General features: G+C 38.3%; 1 protein-coding gene across 1 annotated transcript in view; it reads left to right on the top strand.

The window, feature by feature from the left end:
* Positions 1-25,607, top strand: part of gusb (glucuronidase, beta) — a 31,229-nt gene extending 5,622 nt beyond the window's left edge. Inside the window, exons 3-12 of the mRNA XM_028806985.2 lie at positions 3,908-4,089; positions 4,168-4,310; positions 6,449-6,636; positions 8,707-8,859; positions 10,580-10,758; positions 11,691-11,837; positions 15,255-15,339; positions 17,584-17,760; positions 23,040-23,175; positions 24,358-25,607. Of these exons, the coding sequence (XP_028662818.1) occupies positions 3,908-4,089; positions 4,168-4,310; positions 6,449-6,636; positions 8,707-8,859; positions 10,580-10,758; positions 11,691-11,837; positions 15,255-15,339; positions 17,584-17,760; positions 23,040-23,175; positions 24,358-24,500 (1,533 nt within the window). The 3' untranslated portion in view covers positions 24,501-25,607. The remainder of the gene's footprint in view (positions 1-3,907; positions 4,090-4,167; positions 4,311-6,448; positions 6,637-8,706; positions 8,860-10,579; positions 10,759-11,690; positions 11,838-15,254; positions 15,340-17,583; positions 17,761-23,039; positions 23,176-24,357) is intronic.
* Positions 25,608-26,389: the final 782 nt, after the last annotated feature.

The following is a 26,389-nucleotide window of genomic DNA, read 5'->3' on the forward strand; positions in this document are numbered from 1 at the left end:
ATATCAAGTGGATAGGCTTTACCCAATCTGGCTTTATTCAATCAGTTAGTTTTCAGAAGAATTTTGTCCTTTGCATTAAATTCACTTGATAGAACTGAAACAGCTTAATTCTTTATGTAGTAGCAAATTAACCTGCTAAACTACTGTAGCTTGATGCTGGTGAGGTTAGTTTAACTCAAGAGCATTTTTTAAGGCTTATTTTAAAACCTACATATATATGTTTTTTATCATTATTTTCAGAGTGTATTGAACTTTAATGTGATTTAATAGGATGGAGTGGTGGCTCTGAGGCTAGGGATATGCACTGGCAATCGGAAGGTTGCCGGTTCGAATCCCGTAAATGCCAAAAGGGACTCTGCTCTTTTGGGCCCTTCAGCAAGGCCCTTAACCTGCAATTGCTGAGCGCCTTGAGTAGTGAGAAATGCGCTATATAAATGCAAAGAATTATTATTATTATTATTATTATTATGTTGTTAGATTTTCAGATTCTTATTCCATTTTTAAATTGTAAACTAAAAAATATCTTGAACGCACGTCCCATGAGACGAGACTTTGTGCCAAAAGATTTAACCACGCCCGGGGCTGGAAATAAAAGACAAAGAGTAGGACAGCTGCTGTACAGGCTTTTACATTTTCGAAGCGCCAAGCAAAATGCAGATCACGCAGCACGGCAGCAGCAGCAGCAAGCCAGCAGCTGATCGACCAAAGAGGAAGTAAAAAAAAAAAAAGCGTGTTTGTTTCCCATTGTATCACTGTTTAAGAGGAGGTTTTGGAGGAGCAACCGCGTCTTCTTGGGGTGCGTTCAGCCCCCTCTTCACAATGCGAGCGCCAGAGACGCAAAGTGGCTGGTGCGTAGCACAGGCCCTGGTTGGCAAGCGAAGCGAGCAGGGGGGAACACCCTAGTATATATATTTTATCCAGTTACTTACCCCCTTGCTGTTTTTAGAGTTGGCCAAGAAAAATCATGTTTTCATTGAGAACAGACATTACAAAGTTTATCATACAATAAGCTTCAATGGGGTCCCAGTGGGGCCAGTACTGAACAACAATAAACAAAATTATCATGTTTATAATAACATTTTTATTTACTTGTGTTGCATAATGCACATGTCAATCACCTAGTATTGTGCTTACAATGTGTAAAACACACACATTTTTTGTTAAAATATTATTAAATAAATACTACATGAGAATCGGAGTATTGCACAAACAAGAAGCTCATTCACACAGGATCCAGCTTTTCCTCTGAAGATGATGCTTTAGACCACGACATGAGGGGGAGAGGCGGGTTCTTCTTTTCAAAAGCTCATGCTTCCTGTGTGTGCACTACTCAGACTTGCTCAACTCATTTCAAGGGACCCATTGTGTGCTACATGACCTCAGCTCATTACACGCCATCAATGATTTCCTAGTCCTTCAGTGTTTGTTTTACTTTACTACTGCGGTTACACCACCTTGTTTTTGTCGACATTAGTGAGAAAGGTCATCAGCCTCCATGCGCCATCCATGACCGGGTACAGTGACTTTTACCTTCTGATATGCCTGTTTTTCCACCATATTTGTGCCCAACTGTTAATTGACTCTTTTTTTATTCTTTACAAATAATGTCAGCATTCATGAACCTCAGTAATCAACACTGTGTTTCACGCCATAAGACTATGATTAGCTGGATGTGTTTCGAATTGTGTCCTATTCCTGATACACTCTGTGACACTGTTGTGCATAAAAAATATTTTCCATGCATTGAACCTGTTGGTACCTGCCTACATTCTTTAATTAACATTTATGTTCTTATTGATTAAATAGTCAGTTTTCTAGGAAGAGCAGATGTTCATAATGTCATGGAACTCAAACATAGGCTTGTAAATAAAATCTTCAGCTCGAATAGTTGTTTGCTGTTATCCATAAGTTCATTGTTATAACTTGTAACAGCTGCTTAACATGTAATTGTACAGAAGCAACAAGTTAGGAATTTTGTGGCATTATTATCCTCTCATGTAGTTTTCACATCTGCATGGATTTGCAGTATTTGTGGCAGAGGGTCGCTATGTAGTGTGTTGATTTCCCCAGTTGCATACCACTGTCTAAGTGTGTTTATACTTGGATAATGCTGGCCTTGTCGGTGAGCAGAAGGCCTTTTAATATGAGGGTAAATCAAACAGTAAAGGCAATTTGAAAATTATCAGGTAACAGCAATATAACACATTCTAAATGGCTTATGAGTAAGTTCAGACACCCATAGTACAGCATTCTGCCATTTGTCTAGTTGAAGCCAAGGTCAAATGAACTTGAACACTCTTGTGTGGGATTACACGATTGTTGAACAACATGCCATAGTGAGTTTTCTTTGGGCAGAGGAAGTGAAACCTGCTGAAATTCAAGGAAGGTTGTTAATTCAATACAGAAGTGAAAACAGCATGAGTCAACAAAACGTTTATGAATGGATTGAAAGGTTTAAAGTGGGAAGAACAAGTGTAAATGATGAAGCTCAATCAGGTCGATCATCAACCTCGCACACACAAGCCCACATGGAAATGGCTAATGCCTTCATCAGAGAAGACCAACAGATTACATTGTCCGCTGTTGCAGTACATTTGGATAACAGGTTTGGATCTGCAAATCCCATAGTACAGGATGACTTGGGGTACCATAAAGTTTGTGCAAGTTCGGTATCCAAAGAGCTTACTGATCTGCACAAACCAACATCCTTCAGTGAATTTCAGCAGGTTTCACTCTTTCTGCCCAAAGAAACCTCACTATAATGTGTTGATCAACAATGGTGCAGCCCTGCAGTGTAATGTCTATGTTTCTTTGACCTTTGCTAAAACTAGATGAGTGGTAGAGCGCTGCTCTGAATGTGTTCAAACTACGTATTAATCATCATGAACATCTTGTGTTGCGTCAGCTTATATCTGTTGCAGTTACTGTGTAATTTTCATATTGCCATAATTTTTTGATTTACCCTTGTATTCTGTGTTTATCTGGTAGAGCCTCCCTAACTTTTTAATAGTTATTTACCTTCCTTTTTGTTAGTGCTGGGTGGATACACATCAATAACTAGCTTTGGTTAAATGAATTCTCTTTGAGAAGTAACTGATCTGTAAATATAATAGAAATTTGTGCAAGGAAATCTGAAATTCTTCTCAAGTTCATACAATATCTATACTGCTTTATATACAGTAGCTAAATTTCTCCATTTCATTCCTGTACAGTCAAGACTTATACTTTCTGTGTTTCAGCAAAGCAGGATCAAAACCTGAAGCTGAATGCTTGCTTCTTTCAGTCTACAATGGCATCTGATGGTTATTACATTTAACTGTGTTTTACCAGTTTTCACAAGTTTTTCACTTGTCTTTGCTACTTTTGGACATTTTAATGGATTACTGTCTTTTTTTGTTGCTTACTTTCTTGTGTATCGTGTGTGTTTATAATTTTATAATATCATGTTTCATAAAATCTGACTCCCACCATGTGATACGCAGACAACTAGCATTGGTCACCTGTGTTCCAGTATGATTTTATACCTTTTAAAAGACAGAGTATTTTTTTGAAAAAAAAATCCTGGAAGTTGAGGTTTATCAGAACCATGTTTAGTTTTTACATTTTTTTTTAAATATCCTATCATTCAAGGTGTGGCACAATTGGGTGGTCACTGCCCTGTTACAATGCTAGATCAAGCACTGGCTGTTGTCCCTGACAACTGCAAAGATATTTGATGCTTAAAAATAAACGGAATTCTCTATAATCTCTTTTCAAAGACTGAGAAGATTTATTCTTATATTACTTGGCTCCTGATTGAGTGAAATCTATCAGTGCCTGTCTAGCAGCATGTACAGTAGAATGTTTTCTTGTTTTAATTGTGAACCGTCCTTTAGTTCTCAGAATTGTCCTTTTTTGTTTCTTGTAGTGGGTGAATGGTGTTCTAGTTACACAACATGAAGGTGGTCACCTTCCTTTTGAAGCAGATATCACCAGCCTGGTTCAGAGTGACCCCTCACCCTCCTGCCGTATCACCATTGCAGTGAACAACACGCTCAGCCTACACAGTCTTCCTCCGGGGACTGTCACATACAATCCAGACACATCCAGGTAGATGTAACACGTGGCAACTGCTACTTGCAAAAAAGTAAGTAATTGGTACTGTAGTAATATTTTTTCTTCTTTCAGGTATCCACCTGGATATTTTGTTCAAAATATTGATTTTGACTTTTTTAACTATGCTGGAATCCATCGGCCTGTTATATTGTACGCAACACCTAAAGCATACATAGATGACATCACAGTTACAACAAAGATTAATGAAAACATAGGTAAGAATTTGTATTTAACTTCCTTGGCTCAGATTGATATACAGTAATTGGGAGCTCAATTGCAAAATTACTGTAATCCAAGTTTTAATTTGTTTCTGACAACTCTAAAACCTAGCCACATCAGGTGCAATAATTCACACCAAAGTGTTTGACTACACCCCACAAGTCTGTCAGTAGAGTCTCCACCACTGACACACTGTAAGTCTGTGCAAGGATTACAATATGCATGTGATTATGTTTTAAAGTAAATATATATTTGTAGTTTTCTTTGCTCTAATAAAGTAGTTTGGGAGTGTATTCAATAGAGAAAAGCACTCTGTAAACTGAAATGTGATGTGTGCGGTGTGATAAAATGATGAGTGCCATGCTGAGCCACTAGTTTGCATAAAGGACAGACACTGTTGAACTTATTTTAAGTTGAATTTTAATTTCCATTTTGGCCACTAGGGAGTGTCACTGAGCCCCAAACTGCAGACACAAGTCCCTGCTTGAAGTAAGTGTTCTTATTAACACAATACATCTTTACATGTTCCTATTCACACAGCGCAGCACAATCCAATCCTTCCTTCCTTTGGCATTCTCCTCTTCCAGCTCTGACTCTCCTGGTAGAGGTGGAGTGGTTCCTTTTCAGCCTGAACCCAGGAGTACATCTGGTCCAGATTACCATCTGGAAGCACTTTCTGGCCTGGTAAAACTTCTCCCTGACAGGGGTGCCGGCCCCAATAGCTCCCTCTACTGGTGCTCAGTGACTCTCACGGCTGCCCACCAGAACTACAACTTCCAAGCAGTCCTGTTTGTGTTCAAGTGGGAGCCATACCAGACAAATGCTGCAACCCAGGGTACTGGGGAAGACATTTTTTCAGAAGGCAGTCTTCCTCTGTCCTTCTGTTTTACTAGCCTCCCAGCTGGGAAAGGTACAATTAAACAACACAACTGGGATACCTGTCCATCGACATCCTCATTTACACTGTACTGCAGTACAGAGTGTGGTACTGTTTGTATTAAATAGAAGCTGACATCAAGCTTATTACATGTGTCAGACAATAACATAAAGCATTGTATATAAACAAAGCAGGAAACATTTTCTCAATCCTCTTATTTCCAGTACATGGTAACTGGATGGAAAAGGTGTTCTGAAAATATGGAGGCAAGGCAGGAATCAACACTTGACTTAACTGATAGGTTTATAGGATCATTTTTGTCACAAATGTGACAGTAGATGGCGCTATACCAGCACTTAACCCGGCACAGACAGACACAAGAGGCACTCTGATCAAAGCACACGCTTTTTATTTTACAGTTCACACAGCACAATGCACCATAAACAACTCACAAGGCTCAGTCCTTTTGTCTTCTCTTAGGTCTTCTGCCACCTCTACTCCTCTCCTCTCAAGCTCCGTCCTCTTCCACCCGACCCCAGCTCTGTGAATGGAGTGAGGCGGCCTCCTTTTATAATGCACCCGGATGTGCTCCAGGCGCCTCCTGAAGACCTTCCTGCAGCACTTCCTAGTGTGGCAAAAGTGCTGCATACCATGGCTTCTCAACCCTCCAGGCACCACCATGGCGATGGTCATGGGTCCCCACAAGGTTGAGCTTCTAAGCTCTGTTCCTGTGGCCCCAACACCCACCAGGGCGGCTACCTTCTTGTGTTCCAGGGGAGGTACTGCTCCTCTCCCGGTTCTTCCATCCTGCAGGCGTCCTGACTGGGCATGAGCCCCATTCGTCCACCACACAAAACATTGCCGCTCTCTAGTGCGATGATCATGGTATTACGTTGAAATATCTGTGTTCCTTATCTGAAAGGACTACCTTACTTTGATTTTAGAAGTATAATTAGAGAAGACCCATCAGTCTTCCCAGTTAATTACAGAGCACAAACACAAAAACACTCGCCAACATCAGGCCAGATTAGTGTTACCAACCAGCTTATATGTATTTTTGCTGTCCATGGTGGAAAACTTTCAAGTCTTGCTTCCCAAGTAATACTGCTTAAGACTTTAAAAGGACATTTTCATGAAAGTTAACCTTCTAGAATGAGCCATCTATTTACAACAACATCATAATGGAATAAATTATTTATTAAATAAACGTGTTTGTGTCTGAGGTTTCCATTATTTCAATTTGTTTGTATTCTCCAGGATTGGTGTTATACAATGTGTCTATAGAGGGAAGCACAGAAGCTACAATGACAGTAACTCTGTGTGATAAGAAGGGCAATAGTGTTGCCACAGGCAGTACGTCTTCTGGAGCACTCAAGGTGCCTGATGCAAATCTTTGGTGGCCCTACCTGATGCATAAAGACCCCGGCTATCTATATACTCTAGAGGTAAGTGCATATTTGAATGTACAAGGTGGGCCAGTTAGTTAACATTTTTAGTTTCTTACAAGCAGTCGTGTAATATAAATTCTACATTGACTGTTAATCATTTTATAAAAGAATATTTTTGAACAGAAACGAGAATGTTTTTATAATGCTATACATCACAGCATTTGAGAGGTAAAATCAATCATATCACGGGTAAAAACAATTTAAAAGAAAAATTTTAAATGTTTTGACTTAACATAACAGGGGTGCAGACAGCAGACACTCTATTTAGAGGACCTGCAGTATTTAGTGTCCTGTTATTGGTTGTCTGTCTGGCACCTCCTGAATTCATACTCTGTAGTTTATTTCTGGCTAACGTGAATTATTAAAATTACCAAAACAATGTTGGTGTATCCAAAGTCAGTACAATGTCTATTTGATGAATAAATCTTCCAGTTCATTTGCCACCTTCAATTTACTGTGTGACCCAGAACAAGTCATTTAACCTTCCTAAACTCTATATAGTAAAACGTACAATAGTAATTATACTATAATCTGGTTTTGCCAGCCACCTGAAGTAATTGAATTCATATTTCCAGTGAAACCATGCTTTGATTCCTGTTTTCTATAGATGTTTCTTGATATGCATATTACAGAGAGTAATGCACTTAGAGTTTACTATTCAGTATAGGTTTGTTTTTTTTTTTGTAGATGTCTTTGTAATGCTGAGGATTCCCTAATCCATGATGTTTAATTCTTGGAAAGAATGCAGATTTTGCAAAATAGTGGTGTCTTTTTATTTTAATTATATCAGTAGTGGGCAAGTGCAGTTGAAAATTCTATACCCCTGAAAATATGTTTATAGACGTTGTGCTTTTGTGCATAGGGTTTTTGTGAATCACCTTTTCCTCACAATCTCCTATCTTAAAACATATTTCTGTTTTTTTTTTTTAATTCAAAAACCATGTATCTTACATTAATTTCTGTCCCAATTTAGAGGGAATTTACACAAAAACTCTGAGTAATGTGCTTAGTCAGCAAATGTTCAACTGTGAAATATCAGTTACCATGCATTTCACAGTTGCCATCCTTTCATTGCTTTATTATTTTTAAAAACTTCAAAGAGATTATAAACTCAATTGCCATCACTTTTTGCAGGAGCACTGATTTTCAAAGACCAAAAAAGTAGGTTCTCTTAATATTTTGTTATATTATTATAATCACTACTACCTCTTCTGTAATATTTTGAGTTGCAGTCTGCTTAGTAAATCACCTTCTGGTTGTATTTGTTCACTAGTGAAAACTTCTTTCTTACTCCATATCATGTCTTGTGTTTAATCTTATATGTGTTTTCAGTTTTCCCCACAAATTAAATAAATAAGCCAATTTAAAATGGTACCAAATTGTAGTGGGACACCAGTCTCTTCAGCTGTGTGATGTGTTTAAATTATGTGTTTATATTTTAAACTGCATCCTCTTTAACACTTAATGCTCAGTGTATTCTAAATAATACTAACCATGTAAAATACAATTCACACTTCAAATCTGGTTTTGCAGGTGGTAAAGCACTTAATCCTTTTCACTCCCCTTTTCCTTTTTTAATATATATTATGTGATATTGTCATCTGCAGTTTATTGAAACTTTACTCATGTTTACTCAAGCTTCATGGCACCTATTCAGAAATGGAGTTCAGGTTTTTAATTTCTGCTGTGTTTGGGTGGTTCTTTCTGTCTACACCTCTCTCCCTCATGTTCTCTGTAGCTTGTTTCTTAATCAGGAATCTTACGCAAAAGTTATTGCCTTTTATTTTTATTTTTTTATTTAGTGCATTATATTTTTGTATTCAGGCCAGCTTTTTTCAGTTTTACTGTGCTATACCAATAGAACTGCTTTTAAATAGAATTAATATTTCTGATGTAACTGTTTATCTCTGCTAAATGTTTTTTTTTTTTAAAAGAGTGAAAATCTTTAAAGATATTTCAAACAATTCTTTTTTTTTTAATTTTTTGAGTGGTTGATTTCTTTGTATGCTTTTGCCATACTTAATGTAGGCCGTGTAATAACTTAATTTTTTAATTTTTTTATTTAAGGTTCATATGAAGGCTAAAAGTCACCTTTACATTTTTGAAGATCAGTACACACTACCAGTGGGCATCCGTACTGTACGGGTCACTGAAAATGAGTTTCTTATTAATGAGAAGCAATTTTACTTCCATGGAGTCAATAAACACGAGGATTCAGATGTAAGTAAGAAGTTGATGGCTAAGCAGTGTCCATTTAATTTATATAAACTGTTTTGGTAAACATTATGCACTGTTTTGTTTTACTTAAGATTATGATAATCAAATACTGGGTTGTTTTTACATTGCATACTATAGATCTTTATGACAAAGGAGGTGCTTTATATTAAGTTGGTATCTGTTCAGTATCTTTTTTTACATACTGGATAAATGAAACCAGATTGGCTACACTTCAAAATTCTTATTTTTTTATGGCTAATGAGCGAATCAGGTAATCCAACACAAACCCAGAACTATTAACACGGGTAATTGGCTTTCAGGGTTTTGTTGAGAGTTCCTTGGGTTCATTGCCTGCTGTTGGCACCATATGTGGTGCTGCTTTCAGCATAAACCACATGGAACTGAGATTTTCAGTTTTCTTGCCTCTTGTAGTCACAGCTCCTTGTTCTTTGCTGACAATAATGAAATCCAAGGAGAGCTACTAACTGTAACACTCCATAACAGGCTGTGCCTTATGTTATGGCCTATTATTGCACATGACTGGTTTTCTGCCTACTCTTTTAACAATTTTGATGTCTGTCAGGTCACAATACCATGTGATGCCCTTTTACAAACACTAGATAATTATGGAAGCAACTGTTAAGATTAGTAATATAACAAAGTATGTTGTGGAATCTAAAATATACATTACAAAATGTTCTGCTTAAACTAATAGTCAGCTAATGATTATATTTTTGGAATATTTTCTTCAATTATAACAAGTATATTGTGATGGTCTTGGCTGCACATAAACCCATCCACAGACAAGCAGTTGTGTGAAATACACAATTAAGGGACTTGTCTTAATTTAATAGGTAAGGGGACTTCAGTTTTTATTGTTTTGGACTGAAAAGGCTTTGAAGAGATCTGCTGTAAACCAGGTATTCAAAATTCTAAACCCACCAGATTTTAAATATTGAAGTGCACAGTTGTAAATAGTGGTTGAAGATAAAGGGAGGTGCATTGAGAAAGAAAGCCAGGAAATACTTGAACACGCGCTGGTATAGGGAGTTTTGAAAGAAACTAAAAAGTCAGGTGTATGTGAGGTTTTTTTGTTTTTTTTTTGAAACTTTAAAGTAGGATATTTAGTTATTGGTAACTAATCTTTTCTAATGTACTGAATGGCATGATCATCTTATTAAGCCATTGTATTTTGTTACTGTAACAGTGGTTTTTTCAAATCCAATTCTAGTAAGCTTGTTAACTATGACTAGATTATTCGTATTACTTTTCAATAGGTTATCTTCAATGAGGAAACATTTCAGTTTCACTTTTAAGGAAGCCTAGATTTGTATGCAGTCTCATTTTTTTTCCAAACAAAATGTTTAAAACAAACAACTTTTTATTTTTGCTTTGCATCATGCCAGCAATCTATTGTTTATTATTTTACTCGTTTTAATGATTTCATTATAATGTAATTGGAATTACACTTTTATTAAATAGCATATTGATCTCCTGTAATTCCTACATTTCTTTTTGGACAGAGTACAAGACTTGTGCAAGAGGAACGAATAAACAAACTGATCTAATTGTGTTGAACTATAAAGCTTTCTGTATACTTGATTGTTAAAGAGACAAAAAAGGGAATGATTCCGCATGCCAATAAAAATGATCTTCCAATTCCGTTGACAAGTTTTTATAATGGATATGAAAGGCTATAACTAATAACCTTCTCTTATTACAGATCAGAGGGAAGGGCCTGGATTGGCCTTTAATCATAAAAGACTTTAACCTCCTTCACTGGCTTGGTGCCAACTCTTTCCGTACAAGCCACTACCCTTATTCTGAAGAGATTATGGATTTATGTGACAAGTATGGCATAGTGGTGATTGATGAGAGCCCTGGAGTCGGCATCAAGCAAGTGTAAGTACACTTAACAGGTTCACTGCTTGCTAAGAGGCTGATAGGTTTATATCATCCAAACTGAGAAATTATTCACTTGTATAAAGCAGATTAAAAAGAAAAGCATCTTTTGTTTAAATATTTTTAATTCACCATAACAAACATTACTCATAAAACATTGAGCATTTTACAGAGTGATGTTTTGCAAATGGTGGCTCATTACCAGAACTAATACTAGTCTCCCAAGGAAAGAGTTAGGCTTAAACAAAATAACAAGAATATCCATCAATTTCCTACGACCACTTTTTATGGGCAAGGTGGTGATTGGAACAATAACCTAACCACATAGAAAAGACCCCAACATTAAAGAGTATGTGCATATATGTGTGTCATATACACACACTTTCTCTAGGATCCTTTAGAATTGGCACAGTATAGCCAAAAGTAGAAGGAAAATCACAAGTACACCCTGAGAAGACTTGCACAAAATGCTCCCCTGTGTGGAGTAAATCCACAATGGAAGCATTATTTGGTGGTAGCACTATCCACTACATTGTCTTGCCACTCTTAGTTTTGTAAAATAATCCTTGTTATGCTATGAAGAAAAATATACGTTCAGAAAATGGGTGGGTAGATATTCAGTATAATAGTGTATTAAAGCATCTTTAAATTTTTAGCTTTCTTTTTCATAAATTAGAAATGTTATCTGAAGTACAGCTTGATAATATTTTGTTAATCTCACATTTTAAAAATATTCCTGCATGTTTTACTAGTACTTACTTTGTCTTTCATGCAAGTGCATGTGGTTATGAGTTTTAAATAATAATATGCCTAAATTGTAAAGTTTATTTATTTATTTGAACAATAGTTTACTGGATTTTATTACCAACAAGACCTAGGCTTACAAAGCCTAGACAAGTGTTTGTTATGTTATAATTCTTTATCTCATTCAGAGAGAGCTTTGATAACCAGTCACTTAGCCATCACCTGGTTGTGATGGAGGAGCTTGTTAGACGAGACAAAAATCGTCCCTCTGTGGTTATGTGGTCTGTTGCAAATGAACCAGCTTCAGAGCTGCCTCCGGCTGGCTATTATTTCAAGTAAGTATCCTGTTTACATTACTATATATGACTGAAATTTTTCACATCTTCATCACTTTAGTTGCAGTACTCTGAAGTTCAAAATACAGTTTTATTTACAATGTACGTAGAATGTAAAAGTGTGGGAAATCAGCCTTGTCAAGTCTGGAGTTTATATTTTACTCCTCATGATGCTGCTTTAGCAGAGGAAGTCTGTGGAGGGTACCCAGTATTTCCTGACACCCCATGTTTTGGAACAAGTTAGTTATTTAATATTACCAAAAGTATCTTAGTTCCGTAATGCATGCATTGATCAATGGTTGTCTTCTTCTTCTTTCTCACCTCTTTGTGGGGTCAATATCTATTTTGCCCACACAATCATTGTTTCTCCTCTCTCTTCACATATGCATATCCCTTCAACCTTCTTTCCTTTACTTTTTTAGATATCTCTTCCACTTATTTTATACCTCTGATTGTCTCTTTTTTTTATTCTGTCCTTCTTTAGTATTCCACACATCCATCCCAACATTCTCATTTCTGCCACATCCATCTTTTTCTCCTGTGTCCCTTTTAATGCCTATGTCTCAGCTCCATACATCATTGCTGGTCTTAACACTGTTATAAAAACCTTTCCTTTAACCTTCACCTTAAGTCTTCCATCACACAATATTCCTGGTACCTTCTTCCAATTGTTCCATCCACATTGCACTCTCTGAGTTATCTCTGCATCTAATTCTTCATGTTAGGCTACCACTGATCCTAGATATTTAAATGTATCCACTTTTTTTTCCAGCAGCTCTCAATGCAGGCTAACTTCTGAATCCTGATCATCACTAAACCTCACATACTCTGTCTTCATTCTATTTTTCATCAGTCCTCTCTCTTCCAAAGCTATTCTCAATTTTCATAACTTCTTCTCTACTTCCTCATTTCTGGTGCTACACAATAAAATGTCATCAGCAAAAACCTTGCACTAGGGAGTCAACACATCCATAAACAGATCAAAGTGTTAAGGACTTGAAGAAAATCCCTGGTGCAGATTTACTCTAACTTGGATTTTGTCTGTTACCGCAGCACTGTTTTTAACAAGTCCTCACCCCCTTATCTTGGACAATCCTTTCTCTCTCTCTCTCTCTCACCTCCAGACCTCTTTATGTGGCATGCTATCTCAAATCAATAAACATCATATGCAAACCTTTCTGTTTTTCTTGATGCTTCTCTATGAGCTGTCTAAATGCAAAGACTGCATCTGTTTTCCCTCTACCTGGCATGAAACCAAACCACTCCTCCTCAAATGGTCATATCCCTAAGCCTTTTCTCTACAGAGATTTCCCAAATTTTCATTGTGTGTGACATCAGACTTATCCCTCTATAGTTTCTGCAATCCTGAGTATCTCCCTTTCTCTTTTAAATGGGTACTGTCATGTGGTTTTTCCACTCCTCTGGTATTGTTCTCCTGCTCATAGATGTTCTGCATTAGATCCCACAACACATCTATTCCCTCTTTTCCTTAACTCTTCCACACTTCCAGTGGTATTTCATCTGGTCCTGTTGCCGTTCCATTCTCCATTCTTTTCAGTGCTTCTTTTACTTTCTCCCTCCTTATTCTTGGCAATAGCTCTTCATTTGAGACTCCGTCCTCATGGATTTTCTTCATTCAACAGCTTTTCAGAGTACCTCTTATATCTATTCTATCATGCTCAATCAAAACCAAATTTTTTTCATCTTTCGTCTGTTTTATCTGACTAAAATTCTTCCCTGACTTGTTCCTAGTCTTTTGCTCTTCTTCTTTTTCTTCAGTTTTTCATACACATTCTCCAAATCTTGTGCCTTGGCTCTTGCCACTGCACTCTTTGCCTCGCTTGTTTATCTGCCTTTACATTTCTATATTTTCTTTCCTCCCTGAGAGGTACCATGTCTTCTTTGCCACCTTTTAGCCTTCATTTTATCCTCTGTTCCATCACTATGTCTCTATTTTCACCATGTGATCTCCTTATTGTCATCCTACCTAACATCTCTTCACCTACTCTCAATACAGCTTTGATATTCTTCTCCCAGCATTCATCCAAGCTCTCTCAAATGACTGCACTTCATTTAAAACAACCTGTTCCTAAGCCCTTCCTCTTTTAATCTCCGCCACATTATCCTTGGTTCTGCTTTCTCTGGATTTATTCTCTTCCTGAATTTGATTGCCCAGTACATCACCACCACTTTATCCTGCACTGTCATAGTTTCCCAGTTAATGATCTTAAAGTTCTTTATAGCTTTAAAATTAAGTCTATTTGCCTCTCACTATTAACTGTGTTAACTATTACCAAATCAGATGCCATGGCAAAATGTGCTATCCTCTCCCCTTCTCTCCCTACTCACCATGTACCCTATTATCTCTCTACTCTTTCCCACATGCCCATTTAGATTACCACCAATAATCACCTAAACTCTTCATCCATTTATGCCCAGAAAGCCTTATCCTTCAATTCTTCATAGTACATTTGAGAAGCACAAGCACAAGTGACATTAACTACAGTCTCACCAAGGGTCAGCTTGACATTCCTAAACCTTTCATGTTTCCTTTTCACACTGACAAGACTATACTTAATTTCACTGAATATTAATATGCCTGCACAATTTCTCCCTTGCACCACTGTACAGCACTCAGCCTTCTCTGACCTTTTTAACTAGTTTCCTGCACACACAACACTCCCATTTCCACTCCTCCTGTCTTTTAAATCTGCCAACTCTCTTCCTTTTCCAGTCATTGTCCCAACATTCTGTGTCCTTCCCCTTCCCTGTTGTGTTCATCTTCAGCTTCTTCTGGACTAACTTCTTTGGCAGTGTCTGCCCTTAGCCTGGTAGGCTTTGCTCACTTCCCGTAAGAGTCAGGCAAGACCTGTAAGGATCGCCTATAAGGTACACCCTAGCACTTTTCGATGCTGATTGGATTGATTACATCATTTTAAGGTGTTGGCTGAAGTTTTACAGCTGGATGCCCTTAACCCTCTCTATTTATCCAGGCTTGGGATAGGCACAGGGTAGGACTGGTTTGCATTCTTGGTAGCTTGATTGCAATGAGTAATGGTGTGATAAAGTTGCAAAATGAATAATTGTTCTGAAAATATATTTTTTAAAAATTATAACATATTACTAAAATTAATAGCAATAATGTCAAGAAAAAGTAAGGATTCTGTTATTTTTTCACTTAGCTTTTGATTAACAAATGCCATGTAAAACACCCATAGAGAAGTTCTAGTTTAGGACATTTTTTAAAATATTCATTGTGTGTATTTAGTTAAGGCTGAAAGTACAGTATGCAATTGTCTTTGCTCAATAAAATGTCTAACTTTTGTCACTGTAAAAGACAAAGGCTAGACTGATTGGTAGTGATAAATTCTGTGGTCACCTTCTGCTAATGTGTCTTTATGATATATTACTTTTCAGGACAGTGATAACCCACACCAAGGCTCTAGACCCCGCACGACCAGTAACGTTTGTGTCAAACAGTCACTTTGCCCGAGATAAAGGAGTAAGGAGCACTATTTTCATTTTTAAAATATTTGCATTACCTCACATGGACACAGGGGGAAGATGCAGTCGATTCTTTTTTTTGTGCTTTATGTTTAAGCCAGCAATCAGGAAAAACGTTTTTACTTAAAATAAGAATAGTATTACAGTGCAGTAATTACTAATAAGAAGCAGTGGTTTATGGGTGATAGCTGTCATGCTGTTTTCTCCTTTTTTTAACTTTTCGATTGTACATGAAACTCATACTCCTTCATTTAGCCCATGTTAAAAGATTCAACCGGTTTCCCTTGTTAAACCAGATTTAAATAAAAGACAAACTACTGAGAAAACAAAATTAAATGAACAGAAATAAATTGAACATATTAAGGAAACTTAATGACTTCTTTTTTTGGTGACAGCTGATTTACATACTGTAATCCCCACTAAAAACATTTAATGTGTTCATTTACACTGAATTTATGAACCAAATTAATTTAACACTCTGCTGATTCAACTTGGAATAGTTAAGACAATTTGGTAGAATGATTCACAACTGAGTTTGTAGTATAAAAAGCTAATGATGATTTTGTTTTCTACAAAGCTGCATTGTTTTCACAAATAGTATAATTATTTATTACTGCCTAATACATTATTATAGCGTTTGCTCCATTATTATTTTGATAACTTTCCACTTTGAGACTAAATTCACTGTGGTATTGTAATGGAGATTACAAGTAATTCTGTATTTGAAGATTTCTTGAATATGTTCCACATTAAAAAAAAAAAAAAACAACATTATTAGAACATTGTAAATATGCCAAAGCATAACAGGCTAGTGCTGTGCAGGCTCAATGCAGGGAGCTGGCGCACTTTTTCTTAAAATGAAACTGTACTGGCTTGCAAGTTTCAGTCATTTACCTACATCTGTAATGTTTTGATTCTGCACTGCCCCACTCCCAAAGAGTCTTTAACTCAAACCTACAATCAAGCCATGAGTGTACAAATCAACAGCAACATCTTTGGGTAGAACTGTGATAAGCTGCCCAACTGGCAAGGGACTGCCAAGGACAAAGTCACTATCATGGTGGCAAACAGCAGTATACAGTTCGACAGGAAGCCTCTAAGCAAAAGTAAGTAAAGCCTCGGTAATCACCAGGCAGCTCAGTAGATTCTGTCATGCAAGTTAGGCCTGGTGAGACACCAATACAAGAACACCAGCCTGGAACAAATCAAAATAGATCAATTTTTAGAGAGCAGGATACCCAGCGTGATCCAGAGTGACAGTGAAAACAACGTTGTTTGACAAAAGGCCAGAACACCACCTGACTGACTGAAGAGTGCATCATGTGACTGTGACTGTTAGATGGCAGTGCATGGTCCCTGAATCTGAGTAGTGTAACTGTGTTGAACCCTTTAAAAAATAAATAAAAATAAAACGGCTCGGGTAAGCCATTACTTTAATGGCTTGTGGGAGATCAGTAGTCCTTGAAGCCAAAGCATTTTTTGACCTAGGAACTATTACTGGGACTTCACTGAAAGTGATTTCAGAATGTGTTTTAATTGAGTCTCAAGTCAGGAAAATTCATATTCTAACAAGGCCAGAACCAAACTAAGACAGTGAGAGCATGATTTGAGTTCCTTTAGGAGAAGTAACCAAAGTCCATGACTGGCCCAGTCAAAAGCAGGGGATGGAGGAATGCATTTAATCCAAGGTCCCACTCTTTTTGAAAGAAAGAATTAGGTAGCATTTCCCAAATTCAGATGTACAAAAGTACTGCAGCTGCTGCTGCTAAAGCTGCTTATACATAATGTTGACTTAGGCACACTGAATGCAAGCCCCATCAGTTTTTAATTTTCATATATTATTGTTTTTATGTGTAAATGGTTGAATAGGTCCAATCACTAAAATGCAGTGTTTAAATATTTGAAGTTGGAGTGTGTACCTTCTTATGGACCATTTTTGACATTTCACAGTCAGTCACTTCAGTCCAGGTTTGCATGTACAAGTCATGTATAAGTTGTCTGAACGTGTTGTTTAGATGTGCAGGATAAAAAACAAGCTAGTTTATATCTCTTCACTCCAGTATAACAATTGTTTTGCAGTCCACTTCATGGAATGTTTAGGAGTATAGACTAAGATCAAGTCTGGATTGTATGTAAACTATGTGTGGATATATTTAGGCATATTTTTGTTTTCTCTTTTTTTTTTTTTTAAGAAAATAATACAGGTCAGTTATTTTCTGTATTTCCCTTATTTCACTTCTAGGCTCCTTACGTTGATGTTATTTGCGTAAACAGCTACTTTTCTTGGTATCATGACTCTGGCCACCTGGAAGTTATCCAGATACAGCTGAACACTCAGTTTGAGGACTGGTATAAGACGTATCATAAACCAATTATTCAGAGTGAATACGGCGCTGATGTTGTTCCTGGTTTACACAGCGTGAGTGGTCCCTTTTTTTTTTTTTTTTTTTTTTCTCTCCAAGCTTGAGTACCTAAATGTTGCGTTTTTATTCTTTTGACTAAGTTGTACTTTATTATTGCTTTATTTTCCATTTTTACAACATTCTTTTTGCTGCAGTTTAAATTAAAAGTGTCACATGCGTACATTCCTTTACACTCTCAGTCAAAATTCAGCAGCGTCTGGCCATACAGGTAGGCCCCTGTTATTAATACCATTAACTCTGGAAATTAACAATGGATGAAAATACTTAAAGTTTTCAGATTTCCACTTATGATTAATGCAAATAAATGACCCCAAAGTATGTGTAGTTACAGACTGAAGCAGTAGTTCAGTAGAAGATGATTTGTTAGTAGTGTGTTTTTTTTAAATGTTTTACTAGCAATAACATGTAAAGAAAATTAGCTTGATGAGGACAGATATGCCATCTGTATTTAAAATAAAAAAATACAAACCATTTTCTCTCGCTCGGTGCCTTTCTGGTAATGTTAACACAAACACGATCTGCAAAAAGGCACCAAGAAATTGACAGTATTAAAAAGTTTTTTTACTCCTGCCCCAGACCTGCTTAAGTGTAAGGATTTTTAGATTTGTCCTCCTGTATTCTTTAAGGCAGTGAGTTTATTTTATATTGGTATTAGCATTATCCTCACTTGGACTTTGGGCAGGTACTTCACTCTGTGGGAGAAAGGCTACTTGAAGGTATTTGTAGCTGCAAAAAATATAAGGTGTCATCAGGCACGGGTAAGACGCGTGTCAAAAGAATTCACAGAGTCTAAGAGTTCGTTTTAACGGTTTTTAGTGAAAGTTAAAAGCGAATGATCCAAACAAGAATAAAAGAAAAAATATTTACACACTTAGAATAAAAGGCAAAAAAAGGTAAAAATGAATCTTCTATAAACTTAGCTTTTCTTGAAAGACTTTAGTATTTTTATACTTAAAGGTTCTTAATTTCTTCTTTCCTACTTAAAGGATCTTAATTTCTTCTTTCCTACTTAAAGGTTCTTCTTCTGTACGCTTTACGTACGGCACAACACATAAATTAAGTGCTGTTAAGTGCATATTTACTTCACGCACTCTAAAGGCTCGTAAGCCGGTTGGCACATAAGCAAGTACCCAGGCACGGTGACGTGCAATCACGTTTAAAAACCGTATGCCTCTACACCTTATACAACACAAGGCTGACACTAACTCACTGGAGAATAATGTTTACTCCAAGCTATTAGAAATGGCAAGAACATACCAAAATGATTCTATTCACGGGGGTTATAGGAACCTTCCATAGTTTATGCATTGTCATCTAATAAACATTCATGAATTTATAGAACAAGGAAAATGGCTCTTACAGTATTAATTATGCACCCCACCCATAACCCAGGTGAATTAATTAACAAGCAACTTAAGTGGGTAATTAGGGCAGGACTCAATTAAGGTAAACACCAAATTAGAGCATAAAAACAAAAGTCTAGAGTAGGTCGTAACATTGCCATCGTTTGCATATAGAGTTTGTACAAAGTAGAGCAAAGAAATTGCAAGATATCAGCGTGTTTTATTTTCTTTGATTCTAATTAATATTCATACAGACTATGGTGATTAAGTGGCCATGGGTCACATTTTTAAAACTTTGCGAGGATTCAAGCATGAAAATATGTGTACGCCAAAAAACAGGAAAATGCATATGCCAAAGAAAAAAAAAATTGATTTATGAAACCTGGCATGCACCCGTTTATATTATGCATACGTGAACACACCTCGAACCCTGCCTGGTTGCCACCCTGAAACAACCATATCTAGATTACTAGCTAATGCATATGCAGTCATGATGCTGCAGACCTTCATAAGCAGCCTTCTGTCAGACACATTGAGACACCATCACCAGCATCTTGCCTAATTTGAGCAGTCTGCACAGCATTAAACCGTGGGGTCAGAGAAAGGTGTAAGGCATCAACATCTGGGAGGGTAGCTGCTATCAACTGACCCATGTAATGACATGCTTGCTGTTACAGTGATCTGGAAAACTGCAGGTTCAGTCAGTTACCTTACCAACAAACCAGCCATCACATAGAACAGCACCATGAGCAAGTCCTCTGCCGGTGCTATTTTATTTCGAAACAAATGAGTCATGTGCCGATCAAAGCTGCTGAGCCACGACATTTGTTGGTCTCATCTTGACATAGCAGATGACTTGTGTGTTAATGGAGTTTCACTGTTCACAGGTAATAAAAGCAGTGCTTTTCTCGCTTGGTGCCCTTTTAGCTATGAATCCTGTCAATTGCCCCAGTTATGTTAGTAAAACCAAATTGCGCTTGGGATCCTAATTCAGCTCATAAGCCAGTCATCAAAATACCTGTGGGTCCAAAAAAAGCTTGATGTTTTCATCAAGTCATATTGTGTCAAACCATTAATCTACGAATAGGCTGTAGGACATGACAGTAGAGCTTTCTGTACATACAGAGAGAATCACTCCTGGGTTTTTACTGTGCTTTGGTTTCTAATCCTGAGAAATGACCGTGGGTAACCTAAACTGATAAAAAAAAATTCGGTATAACATAGGCAACATATGTCCCTCTTAAAAGGGAATTAAAATACAGAATACAGTGATCCCTCGCTATATCGCGCTTCGCCTTTCGCGGCTTCACTCCATCGCGGATTTTATATGTAAGCATATTTAAATATATATCGCGGATTTTTCGCTGCTTCGCGGGTTTCTGCGGACAATAGGTCTTTTAATTTCTGGTACATGCTTCCTCAGTTGGTTTGCCCAGTTGATTTCATACAAGGGACGCTATTGGCAGATGGCTGAAAAGCTATCCAGCTAACTTTCTCTCTCTCTCTCTCTCTCTCTCTTGCGCTGACGTAGGGGGGTGTGAGCAGGGGGGCTGTGTGCAGCTGCTTCCTGAAGGACAGGCTGCACGGAGCTTCGCATACTTAAAAGCTCAAAGGGCACGTATTGATTTTTTTTATCTGTCTCTCGCTATCTCTCTCTCTCTCTCTCTCTCTCTCTCTTCCTGCTCCTGACAGAGGGGGTGTGAGCTGCCGCCTTCAACAGCTTTGTACCGGCGGTGCTTCGCATACTTAAAAGCCGTATTGATTTTTTTTTTGACTGCTTGCTTTGCACTCCTTTGAAAAGGAAGATATGTTTGCATTCTTTTAATTGTGAGACAGAACTGTCATCTCTGTCTTGTCATGGAGCACAGTTTAAACTTTTGAAAAAGAGACAAATGTTTGTTTGCAGTGTTTGAATAACGTTCCTGTCTCTCTACAACCTCCTGTGTTTCTGCGCAAATCTGTGACCCAAGCATGACATTCTAAAAATAACCATATAAACGTATGGTTTCTACTTCGCGGATTTTCCTACTTCGCGGGTGGCTCTGGAACGCAACCCCCGCGATGGAGGAGGGATTACTGTATATCATAGTCATCACCTTTTGAGATGTAATATGTAAACACACATTATAGTAATGGCTTAATGATATGAATTAATATACGCGCAAGTCATCATTTAGCTGGTTTGGATGCATTTCTGTACTTTATGGAGGGTGTTGTTGTTTCCCACATTCTCCAAAATGTTGCATTCGGATGGTTCAGAGCTGAGAGAAATTTACAGTAATCCCTCCTCCGTCGCGGGGGTTGCGTTCCAGAGCCACCCGCGAAATAAGAAAATCCGCGAAGTAGAAACCATATGTTTATATGGTTATTTTTATATTGTCATGCTTGGGTCACAGATTTGCGCAGAAACATAGGAGGTTGTAGAGAGACAGGAACGTTATTCAAACACTGCAAACAAACATTTGTCTCTTTTTCAAAAGTTTAAACTGTGCTCCATGACAAGACAGAGATGACAGTTCTGTCTCACAATTAAAAGAAAGCAAACATATCTTCCTCTTCAAAGGAGTGCGCGTCAGGAGCACAGAATGTCACATAGATAGAGAAAAGCAAACAAATCAATAGGGCTGTTTGGCTTAAGTATGCGAAGCACCGCGGCACAAAGCTGTTGAAGGCGGCAGCTCACACCCCCTCCGTCAGGAGCAGGGAGAGAGAGAGAGGGAGAGAGAGAGGCAGAGTTTGTTTTTCAATCAAAAATCAATACGTGCCCTTCGAGCTTTTAAGTATGCGAAGCACCGTGCAGCATGTCCTTCAGGAAGCAGCTGCACAAAAGATAGCAACGTGAAGATAATCTTTCAGCATTTTTAGACGAGCATCCGTATCGTCTAGGTGTGCAAACAGCCCCCCTGCTCAATCCCCCTACGTCAGGATCAAAGAAAGTCAGCGCAAGAAGGAGAGAAAAGTAGGCTGGGTAGCTTCTCAGCCATCTGCCAATAGCGTCCCTTGTATGAAATCAACTGGGCAAACCAACTGAGGAAGCATGTACCAGAAATTAAAAGACCCATTGTCTGCAGAAATCCGCGAACCAGCAAACAATCCGCGATATATATTTAAATATGCTTACATATAAAATCCGCGATGGAGTGAAGCCGCGAAAGGCGAAGCGCAATATAGCGAGGGATCACTGTATGCAGATTTTCTTTATAAATCCTGACTTTTGCATGGAAAATGCATATGCACATTTCAGGCCTCTTTTTGACCAGGCCTCTGACCCCGGGAGGGGGTGGGGGGGGGTGTTGTAGTTTGGTATCCAGATGAAGCAGTGGCTCGTCTGAGGATCTGGAATGAGTTACCTTGACTGAAACCAGGGGCAGACACTCACAAGAACACAAAGGTATACACGGCAAAACCTGGATCTTCTTTGTGTCAAACCATGCTTTGGTTACTTTGGTTACTTTTTCACCAAAGAGAAGCAGCCCTAATGCATGATGCTCCCCCCATCATGCTTGATGGTAGGTATTGTGTTTGCTGGATCATTGGCAGTCCCTTCCATCCGCCAGACAAACGCCTTTATGTTGAGGCCAAAAAGTTCAATTTTCGTCTCATCAGACCAAAGTACAGGACTCCAGAATGCAGGACTCTTGTCATGCTGTCTGTTGGCGAATTCTAATTGAGTTTTCAGATGACATTTTTTAGTAGTGGCTTTTTTTCTGGCAATTCTGCCATACCCTCCCTGTGCAAAACCTTTGATATTGTAGTCTTGTGCACATCCACTCCAGCTGCAGATACTGAGAGTCACCTTAGGATTTGCTGCAGGAATTTCTCATAGGCACACCTGATGAAGGCTCTGCAGCTGCATCTCTTACCTTCTTTTTTCTTCAGCATGAAAATAGCCTTGAACTTTTGTTTTCTTTTGTATTTTTCTTATTTTATAGGATCCTCCCTTAATGTTTACAGAAGAATATCAGAAAGCTGTCATGCAAGAATACCATGCAGTTTTTGATGTAAAAAGGAAAGAATATGTAATTGGAGAGCTCATCTGGAACTTTGCTGACTTCATGACAGTCCAATGTAAGTGCTAGATTTCCCAGTAAAAGTGTTGACATTCTAGCACCTCTCACTGGTCCAAAATAGTCATTTTAAACCAGTACCCCAGTTTAGCCAGTATATGTAGTTCACTGGTGAAAGAAGAGTCTGTATCTGGTGTTCAGCTGGTGAGGCTTTCCAGGGCAGATTATCTGAAACAGGGGGTCACCGGGCCTCTGTAGTGTGTTAAGATGGGATGGTGTGGGTCGTCATGGGAGTTAAAAGTTGTTTTTTTGTCTTCTTTCAGTAATCAGGTTAGTTAGGGCAGTTCCATTTAGTTGACTTCTCTTTAGTTGTGTGCTCCTATTTTTTTTTTTGTAGCGCTGTACATTGCAAAATGCCAAATTTCAGGAAGGATCCGCTCAGTGGTGGGTTTTCTTTGTGTAGGATATGCTTTTATTTTGGAGTTAATAAAGCCTTCAGTATGTGAATGGACCTTCATGCTTTACTTTTGGGTTCAACTAAGGCACTGTTGACTCATATTAAATTAAACTGGTTAGTAGTCTTTAGTTGACATTTGATATTGGAGTCCTCCACAGATGTGAAGTGTAAACTTGTACTAAGCTATGCCCAGAGCATTAAGGCCCATTTTTTAATATGGTGGAGTGACCAGTTTTGGGATTAACCCCGTTTGTACTGGCCTGGCTTGATGGGCCATTCAGAAATGGTTCAATGTGCTGCACATCTCTACGAGTATGTTAGGCCGGAGGCCACCGTCAAGATTCTGGACATTTATTTAAAAGTAGTTTGGGCTTGAAACTCCTTTTTCTGTTCTGCATGTTGTACTGTAAAGGTAGTTTGTGAGAATTTTTGTACAAGTTTAATTCTGATTATTCTTGCTAAAATGTTTACTGTAACCTAACAGCTATCCCCTTGAAAAGGGAGGTTACAAGTGAAGTATATATAACACTCCCAATCAAACAAATCCCCACAGTTATGTGCATTTTTTGCATCCCTCATCCACGCCAACTTGTTTCTGCAGCTTGTGAGGGACATGCATGCGCAGCACAAAATCTGAGTCTCCATTTGCTGTAACTGTTTTCTCCTTAAATTGTCCATACTTGAAAAGATCACATCAGACGTACGGATTATTTTTGGCCGCTCAGTTGGTCTCCATCGTCCATATTTACTGTGTGTGAATGATGTTCTTTTCTTTTCAATCTGCAGCCACAACCCGGGTAGTTGGCAACAAAAAGGGCATCTTCACTCGCCAGCGCCAGCCCAAGGCAGGGGCTTTCATCCTGAGGGACCGATACTGGAATTTGGCTAACGAAACTGGGCATCTTCCCCCAAGGAGCAGGTTTCCTTAAGTTGAGACTGGTAGCCTGGAAGTTTTAGAAACAAATGATCATTTATATTTAGTAAATGTCATTTTTGTGTGTTTGTAAAAAGAAAGCTTTGGATATCTTTTATCAGAGAAAACTCCACAAAGATTTGCAGATTTTAACGCTGTACACTTTGCACACCTGTTTAGTTCCAGTCTTTGTAAATGAACAGATATAAATATATATAAGGGGGGGGGGGACCCAAAAACTCCTGAAATTATAAAGAAGAAAAAAAAAAGATCATACAGAGCGATTCCCTTTCAGTCACTGTCACATTACTCCCTCTGAGACGCAGTATTCTTGTCCCTGCACCACTTCGATTCCTGGAAACATTTGTGTTACTCGTTTATTGTTTGTGTCTGTTCCTTGGGGTGAATTTTTTTTTCTTGTATTTCTAATACGGCAGCAAATTGTCTTTCCTTCAGTCTCAATTTTAAGAAGTTACAGGGAGCAAATATGGGAGGTGTGAGGCAACAACTGCATTTTCTTTTTGTTACAAACTCTTAGCCTGACAGTGTCATGTGTGCAAGTGAGCCGTCACGGTGCAGACTGCAGTTTTGTGTGTGCCACTGCTCTGGACATTTTCTTTCTGGATACTTTCCCATTGACGCCACGGCAGTTCAGTGTAATGTGCTGATTAACAGCCTGTTTATGGGGAAATTCTTTATTAACAAGTCCATTAATGTCAAAAAACATTGTCTTGATGTTCGATATGACCTGACATATTTTTTTTTTGTAGCTGAAGCCACACACACGATTGTAGAATAAATGTCCAAAATACGCATCTCGATCAACTCGGCACGATGCCACTTGGCAGACTGAGTAAAGGCATACGATAGATACCTAGCACAATATTCAATAACTATACCCAGTCCTGTGCTATCGATAGTTTCGGGGGACTTTTGGGGTACCCCCCTCATCCATATTTCATCACCTGGATAGAACAAGCTATCAGTATAAGAGTGTCTTTTGTTGGATTTTGTTCAGAGCTGATGAACAAGGGAAAACATTTTTAAAAGAACTGTATTGTGCTGCATTGTGTTCAGACATGTAAAAATGTAATTTGTATATTTGACAATAAATTTGACTTAATAGAAATGAGTTGCATGATGAGTGAAAATCAGAGTGGCAGACCCACCTGTGACTAAAGCCTGGTTTATACTTCTCGAGTGAGGCCGGCGCAGAAACTGCACTGCAAAGCGCACTCACAGTGAGCGACCAAAACACATTTATACCTGTGGCGGCTCGTTCGAACGGCAGTTTGATATTCTCCTACTCGATAAGTAGCAGGAGACGGTGTTTGGTCATTGTCACGTGCCTGCTGTTACTGACTTTAAGAGGAAGTCAGAAAGTTGGAAATCAGAAGTTGGAGTGTCGGACCAAAAGATCAAAAGCAGTGAAGGAAGGGCGTGTGTAATATTCTCGTGAGTGGGTGACCGACATTATGTCCAGATGCATTTCCAATGTTTTTGCGTGTCTTCCTTGCGTTTTGATGACCTGTTGCGTCATATTCAGCCCTCCTTTCTTCACACTGGCACACACGTAACTAACCTCTCCTTGAAATGAACTATTTTATATACAACATGTCCACATCCACCAGACCACGTGGTTAGAAAAACGTCCGTGTGCAGCTTGTGGCGCGTCTCTAAATCTGATGTCATTTTTTTTCATGTGGACACGTCAAGTATAGATTAGGCTTTAAGAGAAGCTCGTATAAAGCTATGCAAGAAATGCCTTTGGCCTGGGGCTAGTTGCCATTTGACCAGCACGACCATTACTTGTTACTGTTGTTATAATTACAGTGGAACCTCGGTTCACGACCATAATTCGTTCCAAAACTCCGGTTGTAAACCGAAGCAATTTCCCCCATAGGA

This window comes from Erpetoichthys calabaricus, chromosome 8, assembly GCF_900747795.2.
Source record: "Erpetoichthys calabaricus chromosome 8, fErpCal1.3, whole genome shotgun sequence".
Classification (NCBI taxonomy): domain Eukaryota; kingdom Metazoa; phylum Chordata; class Cladistia; order Polypteriformes; family Polypteridae; genus Erpetoichthys; species Erpetoichthys calabaricus.